This window comes from Nyctibius grandis, chromosome 1, assembly GCF_013368605.1.
Source record: "Nyctibius grandis isolate bNycGra1 chromosome 1, bNycGra1.pri, whole genome shotgun sequence".
Taxonomy (NCBI): domain Eukaryota; kingdom Metazoa; phylum Chordata; class Aves; order Nyctibiiformes; family Nyctibiidae; genus Nyctibius; species Nyctibius grandis.
This window is the reverse complement of record NC_090658.1, coordinates 115,496,388-115,512,757: the sequence shown is the minus strand read 5'-3', so window position 1 is coordinate 115,512,757 and position 16,370 is coordinate 115,496,388. Positions and strand designations below refer to the sequence as shown.

The 16,370-nt window shown below is 39.3% G+C and overlaps 1 protein-coding gene across 1 annotated transcript in view; it reads left to right on the top strand.

Annotated features, from left to right (window-relative positions):
- Positions 1-16,370, top strand: part of MBOAT2 (membrane bound O-acyltransferase domain containing 2) — a 99,546-nt gene that overhangs the window by 21,392 nt on the left and 61,784 nt on the right. The window contains exon 3 of the mRNA XM_068406184.1: positions 226-303. Within this exon, the coding sequence (XP_068262285.1) occupies positions 226-303 (78 nt within the window). The remainder of the gene's footprint in view (positions 1-225; positions 304-16,370) is intronic.

Below are 16,370 nucleotides of genomic sequence, written 5' to 3'. Positions count from 1 at the left end.
CTCTAGTTTTTGTTCATTACTGCTGTCTGTGCTGTGCTAAAAAGGCGAAGTTCTCAACAGAAGGGAGGGCTGCAGAAAACCTAAATAGAACGAAAGGTTTTTTGGGAAGCAGTGATGGAGTTAGAATTTGACAACCTATTTAATTTTGTGTTAAATAAATAAATGCATGGTTTATTGTCATTAATGAAAATGCCGTGAGGGTTTACTCTTTTATTTTTTTTCTAGGTATGCCTTACATTTTGTTATACAAAGTGGAATTTCCTACTATATCATGATCATAATAGGAGTGGAAAATATGCACAAGTAAGTTTCCATTCTAAAATATTTTTTTTTGCTTTCACAGGAATGCTACTGTGTTGGGTTTTTTTTTTTGGTAACTGTGCACATATGCTGTATGCACACTTCTGGTTGTATCATAATATTTCAGTATTTGAATTCTGCTAACCATGGTTTTATTTCCAGGAGAGAAAATGGCTTGTTTGGGTATTTTTGCCAGCTTTTTGGAATATCTATAGCTTGTTACAATTCGTAATATTCCACTGAGACTTCCTTTGTATTCTCAGCATTCTGATTTTTTGTCATTACTTAATCATAAATAATTCTAGGTGTCTCAAGTGAGTTAACTCAGTGTATTTGATAACAGCCAGTGCTAGCAGAAGGAAGATGTCTGAAGGGAACAGAATTTGTATGAGAAACTTTTTTAGGTACTAAGTGTTTGTCGTTTCCTATTCTTTTTTTTTTTTTTTTTTTTTTTTGTTTTGTAAGAATAACAGCAGTGTGAATGCTGTCTTAGGTTAAGAATACTATGGTAAAATTACATATATAGGGTGTTATTTTAGGTTTGCTTGAGTGCATGATTAGATTAGCAGTATCTGAATCCGTATAGAATGACACTTGTTTCTCTTTTTCAAACATTCTTAAAAGAAGGAAAGACATTTTATTACTGTATGCCTATGTTTTACTATTCCACTAGTCTAGAGATCAGAACCAAATTAGGTTCCCACTGTGTTAATTCCTGCATAAATGTTTAGTAAAATAGCAAATCCTTGGTTGAATAGGTTCCTGAAGTTTGTGAAGCTGTCAGGAAAGACGCTGGTAAAAGAACCAAAAAGGAAAATTGCTTCACACAGAAAGTGCAAAGCCAGGGTGGCCTTAGTTCATGATCCTGCATATTGGAACATTGCTTCTTTATACTCTGTTACTGAATATAATTTTATTGTCTTTTGAAATATGCCATGTTAGGCTCTTATTTGCAGGATTTTCTACAAAGCCTGATGTATTCAAACTACTGCAGATGTGAGAGAACTTAATTTGGTTGGATGGCTGGTTTATATTCTAATGGTTTATTTGATTAGAAGTTGTTTTAAAGCAACTTGTTCACATCAGTTTCTCTTTAGGCACGTAACAATGTGAGTTGTAATTTATGTAGCTTAATGTTTTAAAAGAAATTATGAATGCAGTTAAATGCTGCAAAGGGAGGTACCAGGCAGGAATACTTTGATCTTTATCGTAACAAATTACATAGGTTTCTTGTAAAAGGAAATCTAGCAGTGCTTTGCTTCCCTGGCAGTGAGAGGCAGATAGGCATGTGTGCATTTCACATTCCTGCATTGAGCAAGGGAACTCGCTAGTTCCTGATCCTCCCAGTTCAAAGCAGCTGGTTTAACTGTGTGACCTGAGCTGCTGAAATGTTTGCTGTGCTGTACACAACTGTGTACGTGTGTTCTCTCTTACTCTTCATTGCTGCACAAGTGGGAGGGTAAAACCTAGATTTTACTATGGGGCTTATGTTGTTCTATCATAGTATGAAATAACATACTGCTGGATAAAACTAGAAAGGTCTTCTTTCAGTGGAGGAAAAAAATGTAACAAATGGAGTCATTTGTTAGTTCAAGTTGTGGACAATGCTTGGATGCTGTATGGGAAGCTACAGGAGCCATTTCTGATAGGTGATACAGGCAAGACTGTACAAGGTGTGCTTCCTCCATTGCCACAGTATCCTAGAGGGGGTCATGCCTTTTGGTGTCCCTCTGTGTCTGTACCTTTTACTGAAGGAATGCACCATGTGCTCTTAATTTTCTGCTATGAACATGCCACTTAGAGCTTTCTGTTTGACAGTCTGAAAAAAAGTAATGTGAATGACTCCCCTCCCCACCTAAATGTTTGTCTCTAGGCTACAAACGTGTCTCATGGAGCCCAGGGGAGATTTAAGATGAAGTGCTGTGTAGTAGGATGCAGCAGGTACCACCTGGCCTCAGGATTGGAGAATGGCCCCGTCACTGTTTTACTAGGGGGTGTGTGTGTATATACAGCTAATCAGAGTGCTTGTGTATACCTGCATAGCGTAGGTTTTGGGATTTACTTTGTATGTCGTAGAGTGACCCATTGGCAGGCAGTCCTAGTTAGAGGTTACCTGCATTGTTCATAAGCTTCTTAAACTTGGAAACTATAGAACAGCAAATACATGATGTAAACATGGATTCCAGTGACTTCTGTGTTGGAAAAGCACTTGTGTATTGTACAAAATATTTTTGTCTATTACATAAATTCATTTACAGAAGTAAGTTTCTCTCTTCTTTTCCCTGTGCCGCTTGCTGTCCTGCAGATTTCATGAGTGTATGGATTGGGAAAACTATTATCCCTCTTCTTCTTCCTGCTTCCCTCACCCAGAATCACAGAATGTTAGGGATTGGAAGGGACCTCGAAAGATCCATCTGGTCCAATCCCCCTGCTGGAGCAGGATTACCTAGATCATGTCACACAGAAACGTGTCCAGGCGGGTTTTGAATGTCTTCAGAGAAGGAGACTCCACAACCTCTCTGGGCAGCCTGTTCCAGTGTTCGGTCACCCTCACTATAAAGAAGTTTTTCCTCAAATTTAAGTGGAACCTCCTGTGCTCCAGCTTGCACCCATTGCCCCTTGTCCTGTCAAGGGATGTCACTGAGAAGAGCCTGGCTCCATCCTCATGACACTTGCCCTTTACATATTTATAAACATTAATGAGGTCACCCCTCAGTCTCCTCTTCTCCAAGCTAAAGAGGCCCAGCTCCCTCAGCCTCTCCTCATAAGGGAGATGTTCCACTCCCTTAATCATCTTTGTGGCTCTGCGCTGGACTCTCTCTAGCAGTTCCCTGTCCTTCTTGAACTGAGGGGCCCAGAACTGGACACAATATTCCAGATGCGGCCTCACCAGGGCAGAGTAGAGGGGGAGGAGAACCTCTCTTGACCTACTAACCACACCCCTTCTAATACACCCCAGGATGCCATTGGCCTTCTTGGCCACAAGGGCACACTGCTGGCTCATGGTCATCCTGCTGTCCACTAGGACCCCCAGGTCCCTTTCCCCTCTGCTGCTCTCCAACAGCTCTGCCCCCAACTTGTACTGGTACATGGGGTTGTTCTTGCCCAGATGCAGGACTCTACACTTGCCCTTGTTATATTTCATTAAATTTCTCCCCGCCCAACTCTCCAGCCTGTCTAGGTCCATTTGAATGGCTGTGCAGCCTTCCGGTGTGTCAGCCACTCCTCCCAGTTTTGTGTCATCAGCGAACTTGCTGACAGTGCACTCTATTCCCTCATCCAAGTCATTAATGAATATATTGAATAGTACTGGTCCCAGCACCGACCCTTGAGGGACTCCGCTAGATACAGGCCTCCAACTGGACTCTGTCCCATTGAGCACCACTCTCTGGCTTCTTTCCTTCAGCCAGTTCACAATCCACCTCACTACCCGATCATCCAGACCACACTTCCTCAGTTTAGCTGCGAGGATGCTGTGGGAGACCGTGTCAAACGCTTTACTGAAATCGAGATAGACCACATCCACAGCTTTACCATCATCTATCCACCGGGTTATGTCCTCATAAAAGGCTATCAAGTTGGTTAAGCATGACTTCCCCTTGGTGAAGCCATGTTGACTGCCCCTAATGATCCTCCTATCCTCGATGTGCCTAGAGACAGCACCAAGGACCCCCTAATATAGTTCCTCAGACTCTCCAGCCTCTCTAAAAATTGTTTAAACAAATAAGAGACAACTGAAGTTCTTAGACTGCTTATCAGTTCAGCTGCTATGCACTGGATATACCGGCTTTCCTTACCATCTGAGGCAAGGAGAGGTTTTTGATAAACTTCTACATTCTCCAAAGCAGACTTTCAAGTCTGACACTGATGCTCTTCTAAACCTCTGTAGCTTTCTTAATGTACTTCTGCTGGATCGTAAAAGACTGTGCTCTACAAGGTTCCTACCTTTGTGATTTTCCCAAGGTAACTGAACCTTGTGCAGCTATTGCTGCAGGATTGGTCTTGACAATACACGGTATGTTGGAGATGACAGCCTTATTTGAACAACAGAAAAGGGAGAGGGGAAAAAAGAAATAAAAAGGTAAAAACCCTGGGCAGGGGGAGAACTGGCCATATTAAAAAGGAAGGAAACCTTCCCTTTTATATTTTGATAACTTCCAGAATAAAGTTAATGAGCAGAAAATTAATTACCTGAGACTTGGATTTAACTAAAATTGATCAATTGTTTGTATACTTCTCTTATTTAAATGATGATACTTTAAGTGAAGGATGGAGTGGTAACACCAGTCCTGAATGGTTCAAAAGCTCTTACTTGTTAATTTGTGACTAAGGTGTCTTAATGTTTATTTGGTGCTTTCATGGCTCAGTTAATTGTGAAACTGAAAAATGTGTTTAAACAAGTTCTCAATTCCAATAATTTTGCATTTGGTAACTGATATGGTGCTAAGTTTTTTTTTTTTTTTCTTATAAATTCTTCTGTTTCTTCTATGGTTGTGAAATTGCTACTTGTCTTAAAAGACAAAATCCCAAATGCCACAAGGTTTTTCCTTAAAGCATGTGGCTACTGTTAGCTAAGAGCTATGTAAGCAGTGCTTGCACAGGTGATTTGATGACAAGGTTTTTAAGGTTTCTAGGTAACTCTTTCTATTTTGACTTGATGGTTCATTTCGTGGTCGGTAAATAACATCCCTTAGCCTGTGGGAAAAGGAACGTTAATTACGGGGCTCACAGTTGCTTTGCTGAAGTCAGTAGTTTTCTCAGTGACTTCACTGACAAAATATAGAAGTCCCAGCTGTGTCAGTGGAGAAAATAAATCTGTTTATTTAAAATCATTCCTGTTAAACTGTTCACTTAAATTTCTTAAATGTTCTAATGTAAAATCAAGCGATAGACATGCTGTTCGTGTCTGATATCTTCTGTGTTATGCTTAAAGTTGCAGGATGATACTTACCACTAAGACTTAAGGAGGTTATTGCTGACTTTAGAAAAGAAAAATTCACTTAACTTTTCTGGCATATTTAAGTTATGAAAAGTAAATTAATGAAGGACCCAGAGACCAGAGATAACTAATAGCTGTAAATACATAATGAACTGATGTGTGTGTGTGTGTGTGTGTGTGTGCATGCCACAAGGGCCACAAAGATGATGAAGGGACTGGAGCATCTCTCCTATGAGAAGGGACAGAGAGCTGGGACTGTTCAGCCTGGAGAAGGCTCAGGGGGAGCTCATCAATGTGTATAAATACCTGGAGGGAGTGAGCCAGGTTCTTAGTGGTGCCCAGTGACAGGACCAGAGGCACTGGGCATAAACTGAAACACAGAATCACAGAATGGCTGGGGTTGGAAGGGACCTCTGGAGATCATCTAGTCCAACCCCCTGCCAAAGCAGGTTCACCCAAAGCATGTTGCACAGGGTCACATCCAGGCGGGTTTTGAATATCTTCAAAGAGACTCCACAACCTCCCTGGGCAGCCTGTTCCAGTGCTCAGAAGGTGCTGTCCGAACAGCAGGAAACACTTTTTTACTGTGAGGGAGGTTGTGGAGTCTCCATCCTTGGAGATTTTCAAAAGCATCTGGACGTGGTCCTGGGCAGCTGGCTCTGGGTGGCTCTGCTTAAGCAGAGGGGTTGGACCAGATGACCTGTGGAGGTCCCTCCCAACCTCAACCATTCTGTGGCTCTATTTTATTTTGATGCACTGTACTTACACTCATGTATGTGAGCTGTTTGAACATGGTAACGTAAAAAGATTTGAATTTGAGTAAACAAACTTTGGTTGTAACTGGTCTGGCCCCTGTGGAGGCACTTCCTGGTTATCCCTTCCCTTGGCATTGGGAATGTTAGTCCTCATTAAGTTCCCTTCCTCCTCCTATCCAAAGCCAGGACAGGGCTCTCCTTTTCCTCACTCCTTGGTGTGGTTGTGACAAACAGTGGGAGACTTGTTAAAGGAGGGGTGGAAGAGACTTGATGGTTTGATCTTAGAAATCTCAGATTAAAAGACTAGTAAGTCTTGTTCATCTGAGTGAACTAATTCACTTAGTGTGTTAATTGAGGCACTTTGTTAAACACCTGATTGACAAATTATGCTGAATGTCATGACTTGTTGATAGACAAGTTTGACTGCTAGTTAGCCTACGACATAGATTGCTGTGAAAATTAAGTTAGGTATTTTTTAAAAGTTATGGTTTCAGTGAAATACAAAATGGATCAATCAAGCTACTTGCATCCTGTGAGCTATTGGCAAGGTTTTCCTAAGCATCTTTGTATCTTCAGAACTGAGAGCATTCATAAGCTGAAATGATTTTTAGCAATGGGAGTTAGGCTGTTTTTTGAGTTTTTCTCTTTTCCAAAGGCCCTTGATCAAGGTAAATGTAAGTTGTTGGTTTATTTTTTTGGGGGGTTGTTTTGTTTTGTTTTGTTTATGTCTGCTTTTGATTTGATCACAGGTGTCTTAGTCTATGAAGAACATACATGATGTTGATAAAGATTTTCTTTTTGTCTGCAAACGAGGATCTGAAGCAACATCTAAAATTTGTCATCATCAAGTCAACAGACTGAAATAACAGTATCTAACAGTTGTTAATGATTTAACTAAGAAATGCTATCAATTTCTATTAATAATTCTTAGCATATCTAGGTTTGGAAGCCTGCCAGTATAATTACAGTTCTTTGAAGGCGCAAGGGCATTCAGACAAGTGTAAGCTATCTGGCATAACTTCCTAGTTACAAATTTGTAATTTATTTATGGAACTGGAATAAAGATGTCTGGTACATAGGTATCTGCCAAAGGACACTGGGCACAGCACTGAGAATACCTGGATTCAGAATTTGCGGTATTAGCAGCAGTGAACTGTTCTGCCTATGCAAACACAATTTTTCTGCATTTCTGTGTCTATGGTTAGTTTATTTGAAGTTAAGAAACTAATTGAGAGCTGAAAAATATTAAGTATGTTCTTATCATTCAGCCAAGGATAAAAGCAAGATGGAGGAAGATGAAGTTTACTGGTTCTGTAGCCTTAAATAACACAAAGATTGAAAAAGCAAGTACCGTTCTGTCATTGCAAGCAATTTCTGTTGTCCTATCAGATCTATGTTAAATGCAAAAAAAAAAAACCTGTTAAAATTTTATAATTATAAAGTTTGTATTTGATAAAAAACAATTACAATATTTTTCGTATAGATGAGAATCAAATACATATTAAACAGTATAATTTCTACAGTATGCATAGAAATATTATCCTCCCCTATTAGAAATAAATACCAATGCTAATAAATGGCTGTGTTCAGGAGCGTATTTCAGTAGTTATCGACCGAGAAGAATCAATTTTCCATTTTGAAGTGGTATGTCTTTTCCAAAAGAAAAGGGATTGCACTTGTTGATTACCTTCTAAGAAAGGGTAGATGGTGATTATATGTATCTGTCTCAGCATGAGCAGTGTTGTAGCTAAAATAGATAATGCAAAGCTTCAATATATAGAAAAGATCATCAGTTGCAGTTTTTTATTTCCAAAAGTAGCAGTGAGATTGCAGAACTTTGTCCTGTTCTAGTAGCCAGGATTAATGAATGATTTGGAAATACTGAGTCTCATATGAAGAGCCATAGCAATGATTTGGGGAACTGAAACCGAGTATTGTTCAGAACCTTATTGGGTTCTTATCAAGGAACTACATGACTAAAGTATTCATATTGGAGATAAAAATGCAGAGAACTTCTATTTTAGCAGACAAAGCATTACAAAAAGTTGAGTTAATTGTATTGAAAGCAAGATTGCTGTTTTCCTTTAGACGGAAACTCTTTTCTGCTATCAGAAATACTGTTATGGCTCTGTGCAGAAGGAAGCTCCACCTCTTGTTGCATTGGTTAGTACAACTTAGTTTTTTTCTTTTTTAATAGCAAAGCATATGGTCTGGCTGCTAGCTGGTCTTCCTAGTTAGACAAAATCTGAGGTTTTGCTTGTGTAATGGCAAAGACTTTTCTTTGTTTGCAGAGGTGAACACTAATTTTTTTCTTCAAGAATGTAGCTTATCTTGTACACATATATTAAAGGTAAAACTAGAGTTAAAATAGAACTATCCCAGATAACCAAAGCTTGTGATCTGAAATGGGCTTCATGTTTTCATTACAATTTCTTATGGCTGTTAATTTTGTCCTTAGCTGCTGAGTTTCTTCTCTGTATGGTTAAATAGGATGATCTACTTGAGAATGTCTTAACTTGAGTTAACTGTGCAGATGAGAGCTCTGCACAACTGAAATTCTTGCATCCTGCTGCTGCTAGCTTGGTAATGTGTGGGGATATCCTATATCCTATAGTTCTTTGAAGTTTACTAGCTGCCTCCCACATGCACTTTACATCACTTCTACATCAAATTGCTCATCAAAACCACTTCCTGTTTAAAACTCACCAAATTTACAAAACAAAACAACAACTCCCTCTATATCCCTGTTTACTTTTGTAGAGTTGGAAAATTGAGATTAATAGTGCTAGAGTTTTGGGTTTTTTTTCCTCAGTGTGCTTTATTGACTTGCTTATCTTCATAATGTGTTATATGTTTGATTTTTCTGATGGTTACCTAGAGATCAGACTTTTTTATTCTGAAGAGTGTGAATGGAAATGCTGATTAGCACCAGTGGTGATTCTCTGTATGCTGAAGATCTGCCCATTACAAAAATAGCCATGCAAATGGATGGCTGTTTTCAAGGACTTGAAAAGGGACACTTGTTGAAGTTAACAGCTGTGAAGGAATTTTGTAGTAGTCCTTATGAATTTTTTTTAGAAGTATTTGTTTTAAATAGCTACTACAAGTTCATCCACTTTGATAACTTCCTGTAACTCCCCTGGCTTTGTTTGCATAGAACTCAGTACATTACTTAAAACAATAAAGGTATAAGTTGAAAAATAACTTGATATGTTATCCTTCTTAAAATTGGAGTGTTTGAATGGAAAGGCCTTTATTGATCATATTTTTTGTAATTACAGAAATTGAGTGAAAAAACCTGGAATTTTCTCATCTTTAGTGCTTGTCACTTTTGCCTTATTTTAAAATAAAGATTAAATACGTTTATTTAATCTTTGTGTCACCCTCCCCCCCTGCCACATGTATATGTAGGGAGAAAAAAGGAAGGACAGGAATGATATAGTGTCTGCAGCTTTGTGAAGGTTGAGACTGAAGTAGAGAGGCTGATAAAGATAATAAACCACAATGCAAAATAAAGCATTTTTGAAGTGTTGTAGCCACTTCAGTTGCTTTGGTACAAAAGGGGCATACTCTGTCTTAATGCAACTAGAAAAAAAATCTGGTTGTATACTTCGTATTTGCAGGGAGAAGAGTCTGGTTTTAAATTCCCTCCCTCTTTTTTCAATTTTATTTTTGACTTTGTTGCTGATGTTATTCAAAGAACAGAGTTTGCAGAAGAACAGGCATTTAAACAATGTCGTTGGCATGTAAAACCTCTATTATCACACTTGAGAACTCGGGTGAAAAAATTTCTGGACTTCTGTTTTATGAAGTAGCTATACATTATTGAGTATTGATGTGTACTTGAAAGAGAGTTCTCTTACTTCCCTAAAGTCTAAATTGATAGGTAGTTTTTTCACACTGTGTACTTGGTTTCTATAAGCGTATAGAGGCCAACCTCTTATTGGAAAGAAGCAGTAGTGTAAAATGTCTGGGTGTGTTAGAAATCTGTTGGAACTGAGTAGCTATTGCTTTTTGGCTTGCATAGATCTCAATTTTTTAGATCTTTTTGCTCAAAGTGAGGCTGAGCACAATCAATCAAGCAACAGAAAATTGATACTGAGAGTAAAGTCATGTTTTCTGGGCTCTCTGGTAATCTCCGAAAGCTGTAGCATCTATATAGATGCTTCTTGAAGGCACATTACTCTGCCTGTCATGCTGCCAAGCAACTTGACTGCTAGCAAATGAGCTCTGAGTCATGGTATCATTGCTGCATGGTTTATTACCTCAACAAACTATTGATGTCAAATAAATCAGGCTCCCTACAAAATGAAGTGGCAGAATAAATTGTACCTAGAAGAGTTCAGTGAAGGCTGTGTTCTTCTTCAGCTCCTGGCAAAGACTGCCGCTAATAAGAGTTGATTAAAAATTCTGGTTGCGTGGCCGAATTGGACCACTGGTGTTCAGCATAGAGAGATTAGATGCAAGGATTCTGTGTATTATGGTCAACTTCCTTCTCTAAGTGCATGCTTCTGCATAATTTTTTTATTCTTTGGTGAAATATCTTGTATTTGAGACAAATTTTACTTGAGTGATTATGACAAGCTCAGGAAATAATTATTTAATTGTCCTTAATGGAACCATTGGCTGTAAATTATGCAAGTCAGTTTTGCCTGCAGAATTGCAAATGGTGGTGTACAAAGTGTCTGGTTTGGAGCTAAAAAATATTTGAAGAAGTTACAGATGACCCTTTTTGTTACAGATGCACAATAAAACACAAAAAATCTGTTTGTGCTTAGTTTCCTTTAAGGGAAGGTGGATGTAAATAAAAAGCATTGATATTTTAAAAAATACAAACGTCTTCATTTTGAAATCCAGTGTCTCAATTAAACATGTTAATAAGTTTCATACAGCTTCTAAAACTAATCGGCTTTGCAGGTCAAGTGCCTTTACTGGAAGTCAAAGATGAGATCACAGAAGCATAGAATAGCTGACAAGGAAAGTGTTTCCGAGTCCAATTCCCCCTGTCCAAAGCAGGATCAACTAGAGCAGGTTGCGCTGTGAAACCCAAGTCTTCCTTAATAGGAACATGATCCTGGATAGCTCCAGTTGTCATAAGTATGCTAGCCATTTCCTTTTGGTGTCTTGCTTCAATGTCTATTATAGCTTAAAATTTGTTTGAGGTGACTTCATGCAGCTTAGTTTTCTGATCTGATCTGGACTTGCTACAAGAGCTTTTTTTATTCTTTAATTTCCCCCCACCCGATAATTGCAAAGTATTGCGAAATTTCAAGGAAATTGCACAGATAGAGCATTGTTAACTTGAATCTATTAGGCTCATTTCAGTTTAAAGTGAAATAAAACAACTGCAATTGAGACAGTTATTTTGGAAGGAGGAGACCACGTTGGGCAACAAGTAATAGTAGTCTGTCTTCCTATCCTCCTTTTTTGTAAGAGAGAGTATCAATAGTAAAAAGAGGGAATAGGAGCGAAACACACAAAGACTATGCCAAGAGGAAGTACATGTCTCTGTCTTTCAGTCAGTAGAAACAGGTGGAAGCCAGGCTGAGTAAGAAAGGGATATCAGAGGGAGTATTTGATACTTCAAGTTTGGTTTTACTTTCAATTCACTTTTTCAGTTGCGTTTGAAGACAAATGTGTTTCCAGTATTCAAACATGAAATCCATTCTTTTCTCCTATGCCGTGAGAAGATATGTAAGGGATTTACTTGTACTCCCTTCAGTATGGATGAATTCCCTGCAAGTTTTAAGAGGACTATGTGCAAGAAGTCCTATTTCCTTGTGTATTGGTTGGCATAGTTTTTAGCTGGGAAGCTTACTGTTTTATGACAGTAAATTTCAAACTTTGCTGTTTAAAAGTTGCACTTGATTATGTTGAAGGAGGTGTGGGTATATAAAAAAAAGATACTGTAAATAACTCCGATTCCCATCCTAAATCCGACTGAAGTGATAGTGGAGGTTTTGGTGTTCTGTGTTCTGGGAAATTTTGGCTATATGGTACCGAAGCAGGTTTGCTGTGTGTCTACATCTGCTAAGAAGATGCAGGTACCTTGGACAATGTAGTGTGGTGTTAATCTTCAAAACTGGGGATGAAATAAGAAATACTTAGTAGAGCCAAGTGCTAAGCAGTTTGCACAGTCATTACTAATCACAGGCACAACAGGAACTGTGAAGTCAGTAGGCTTGCAAAAGGAGCTCTGGATATTTCAGTGTAGGATTACTTAGAGTGAATAATCTGTTTTATTAATAGATCATATCACATGGAAATGCACGATGCATACAAGTAATGCATAATTTTAAACAACAGGCATGTAACTGGATTTCTTTTTCTTGGTATTCTGCCCTTTCTAGGAGTGTCCGTGATGTTTTGAATCCCATATCCTGGAAATTTATTAGTAAGTCTCAGGCTTTTTGGTTCATCAGGTCTTCCTCTTCTCCTTCCCTCCACCATGGTATCCATTTGTGATACCACATTTGATGTATGCTGTGGCATCATCCATGTGTCTAATCACTGTCTTCTGGCTTTGATATCAAGTGATAATTTTTTTGTGATTGGTATTACTGCTTCTGTAGAAAGCTTTTCATCTTTAAAGTAGCTCACGATCTATTGAATGCTTTAAGAACATCTTGTGAGGTGTGAATGAGGTGGTATATGTATAGTGAGAACTAGCAAGATTCTGCCATTTCCCTATGTAAGGTATACAGATGCCAGATGAAACTTGGTAAATGTATTTTAACAAATCAAAAGAAAAACCTGTAGAGCCATCTCTCTTCTTTTTCTACAAGATGGAGGTAGATCTTATTGATCAGTAGTATTTACTTTTTGTCTCCAAGTCCAGATTTCCTCTGGCTTGCTTTCTCTACATGACCCTGGTGCTCTGGAAAGCTAACCAGAAAATGCCATAGGCACATTCTTTTGCAGGCAGAAGGGCATTCATGTAAAACTGTGGTCTTGAGGGCATTGTTTTTTTGGTTGTCTTGACTGCAGTAGTTTCACTGGAAGGTTTGCTTCAGAAATTCACGTAAGCAGTGTGATTGCGATTTCTTCAGAATTGTCCCCACAGTAACTTCTTACCACTTCGTTTGGCAACAAAATTAGAATTGGTCTCTGTGAATGTGATGTGGTATGTTATATTACTGGGCCTGAGGGAGCTTTCCAGAAGAACGGGAGGGCCTTGCTACCAAGCTGCTATCAGAGCTGCAGTCAGAAGCCAGTGGCTTCTTCGTTGTTCTCCAGCAGCTTGGAACAAAATAACAGATTTTGCTGTGCTTTATATAAATGTCTGAAGTAACAACATCCATATCCAGGCAGAGTATCTCCAAACTGAAATAGTTAAGCCTTTCTAAACCTTTTGAAAGGGAGTGAAAGCAAAAGTTGTTCATAAGTGGCTTCTGAAAAGGAGATTGAAATAAAGCTTTATTCTGATGTTGGTTTGATGTGTGGCTTTGGAAGCTGGTTAGTTTCTCTGGCATTTTTCCACACTTCATGTTTGAGCAATTAGTGTTATGTGATACAATCTGTATAAACAGTAGAAAGGTCTAAATTAAAGGAGCCTAAGGCACCTAGAAGCAGATTGAATTTAGTTTGTTGTGCCAGCTATGCTTTGCTATTCATACAACTAACCACGTGGTGCATTTTTCAAAGATCCTGCAAAGGTATTCCCTTTGGAGTATAGAAGTGCAAGTAGCTCAGAACTATGAAATGATTTCTGCTCCTCACTGCTATCCTCTTGTGAATGAGGACTGAGATACAAAGTGCAACATCAATCATCTAATGCACACACAAAAACCAGAACTTCTGAAGGGCTGGAAGGCATGTCCTATGAGGAGCGGCTAAAGACCTTGGGTTTGTCTAGTTTGGAGAAAAGGAGGCTGAGGGGTGACCTCATGGCTCTCCACAGCTTCCTGAGGAGGGGAAGTGGAGAGGGAGGTGCTGATCTCTTCTGCCTGGTATCCAGTGATGGGATGTGCGGGAATGGTTCAAAGCTGCGCCAGGGAAGGTTTAGACTGGATGTTAGGAAGCATTTCTTTACTGAGAGGATGACCAAACACTGGAACAGGCTTCCTAGAGAGGTGGTCGATGCCCAAGCATGTCGGTGTTTAACAGGCATTTGGACAATGCCCTTAATAACATGCTTCAACTTTTGGTGAGCCCTGAAGTGGTCAGGCAGTTGGACTAGATAATCGCTGTAGGTCCCTTCCAACTGAACTATTCTATACTTGAAGAGAATTCTAGATGTAGTCCCTCTCCAGTTCTTATGGTAGAAGAGATCCTTTTGCTGGAAGTAGTAAACCCCATATATTTTAGCAGTTAATAATAATGCATTGGGTTATGAGGCAAGTGATGCTTTCTAAAATTAGCAAAATGGGCAATAGTAGAAGTAATGCCAATGTTGGCTAATACATCCATTCCTCACAGGCATCACCTTCTTGTGTTTATGAGCAGAATCCAATGAAGAAGTAAAATCGTTCTTAATCTTTTGAATCTTCTGCTGTAGGTGTTAACTAGATGTAGGAACATCTATTATTCAAGATATTTCTTGGAAACTTGTTCTTCAGAACAGCACTGGGAGCCAGTTGTTTAAAGTAACTTTTATCAGAACGGTACTGACCTGCTGTGTAATTGTGTTTATTGTGAAATTAAATGATTATCTGATTATCTATACTGTGTTTCTCCAGTGTTGCATAATCACGTATTTGACTTTCTTTCCTTATTTTCTCCTAGTAAGAGTGAAAATACGTGAGCAATCAGCAGATAGTTTCTGTGTCTTAATTGTTCTTTTTCTCCTTCACCATCTGCAAAACATGCAGGAACATTGTGGCAGACTCTGATTTGTTCTGGATACACTGCCTCAGCTTCAGTGTCGCAGGAATTGAACAGTGATGACATATGTTTGAAATGGCATTTGATCAAGTCACTGAGCAGATACCTGACCAACCTGTATAGGTCACTTCCCTTTGCTCTTGACAGAATTCTTGCAGTGTTCCTGTCCCTGTGTGCAGGTGTGCTTAAGAATTGTAGTAGGTAGTGATTAACAGGTAACTCTTGCAACTTGTGGTTTATTTGGCAGTTGAGTGAAGATGGGATGGGAAAGAGGAGACCAGAGAACCTGAACAGAATAATTAGTACTTGAATTATGGAGTTTGTGTATTTATTGCTGTCCTGACCTGTTGGTCTCTTATCTTTGAGTAATCAGGCTTTGTCATTGGGTAACTTGAGCAGACAGTCCTTGAACTATCAGTGTGATCAGTTAAGGATTCTCTGTCAAACAGAATCTTTTGCAAATGGAAATATTGATTAGTTTTGCCAGAGAAGTTCGGAGTACCCCATCTCTTAGAGGGAGTCTGAAGGATTCCAAAATAGGACTCCTACCAGATGGATGCTGGTTGCTGGATGCTTTCTATGCCAAGAGATCTGAGGAAACAGAGGGAGAAAATGTATGGTAGCCTCAGCGTAAGCCAGGCAGTTCTCATTAAAGGCTCGACAGTGAACCTTCCCCTGCAGCAACTGGTTGCTTTGTCTGTTCTGTCAGCATCTTATTTTCTAAAGGCAAAATTCTGGTCTTAGGGTTCCAAGATTGACTCATGCAGGAGCAGGTCCTAGTTTTCTGATGCTTACCTGAAATAATAGATTTTATTAATTGTAACAGGCTGAAAAGTCTTCACAGAATCACAGAATGGTCGAGATTGGAAGCAACCTGCAGAGGTCACCCTGCTGCTCAAGCAGGGCCACCTAGAGCCAGTTGTCCAGGACCATGTCCGGATGCCTTTTGAGTATTTCTCAGGAGGGAGACTCCACAATGTCCCCGGGCAACCTGTGCCAGTGCTGGGTCACCCTCGCAGTAAGAAAGTGTTCTCTTCTGTTCAGACAGCACCTCCTGTGTTTCAGTTTGTGCCCATTGCCTCTGGTCCTGTCACTGGGCACTGCCGTAAAGAGCCTGGCTAGGGTGTCTTAGCTGTAAAAAACCTAGGCAAATACAAAAAACCACAACCTCAACCCTCCAAAGATCAAACCAAAAAATCCCAACCAAAAAAAAAAAACCCACAATCCAAAACCAAACAAAAAACCTGCCAAAACAAACAACAACGAAATAAAACCTCACAGATCCTTGGGTGTTTGTTGTTATTTTATAGTCTGATGTATTTCAGTATAGCAAAAGCTAAGAAGAGGAAAGTACATCATGAAAGGTGAGAGAGTTGGGAGAAAGTCCTCTGGCTTAATTAGTTTACGTGTGGACTTCAGTAGCTGTTTCTTTTTTCTACAAATATAGTTTGCGGGTTTTTAAAAAAAAATAAACTTTGCATCATGCTTTCCAGCTCAACCTTGGGGAGGGGGTGACTTAGTTTCTAAAAGGAGACTAGCAGCTTTACCCTTTA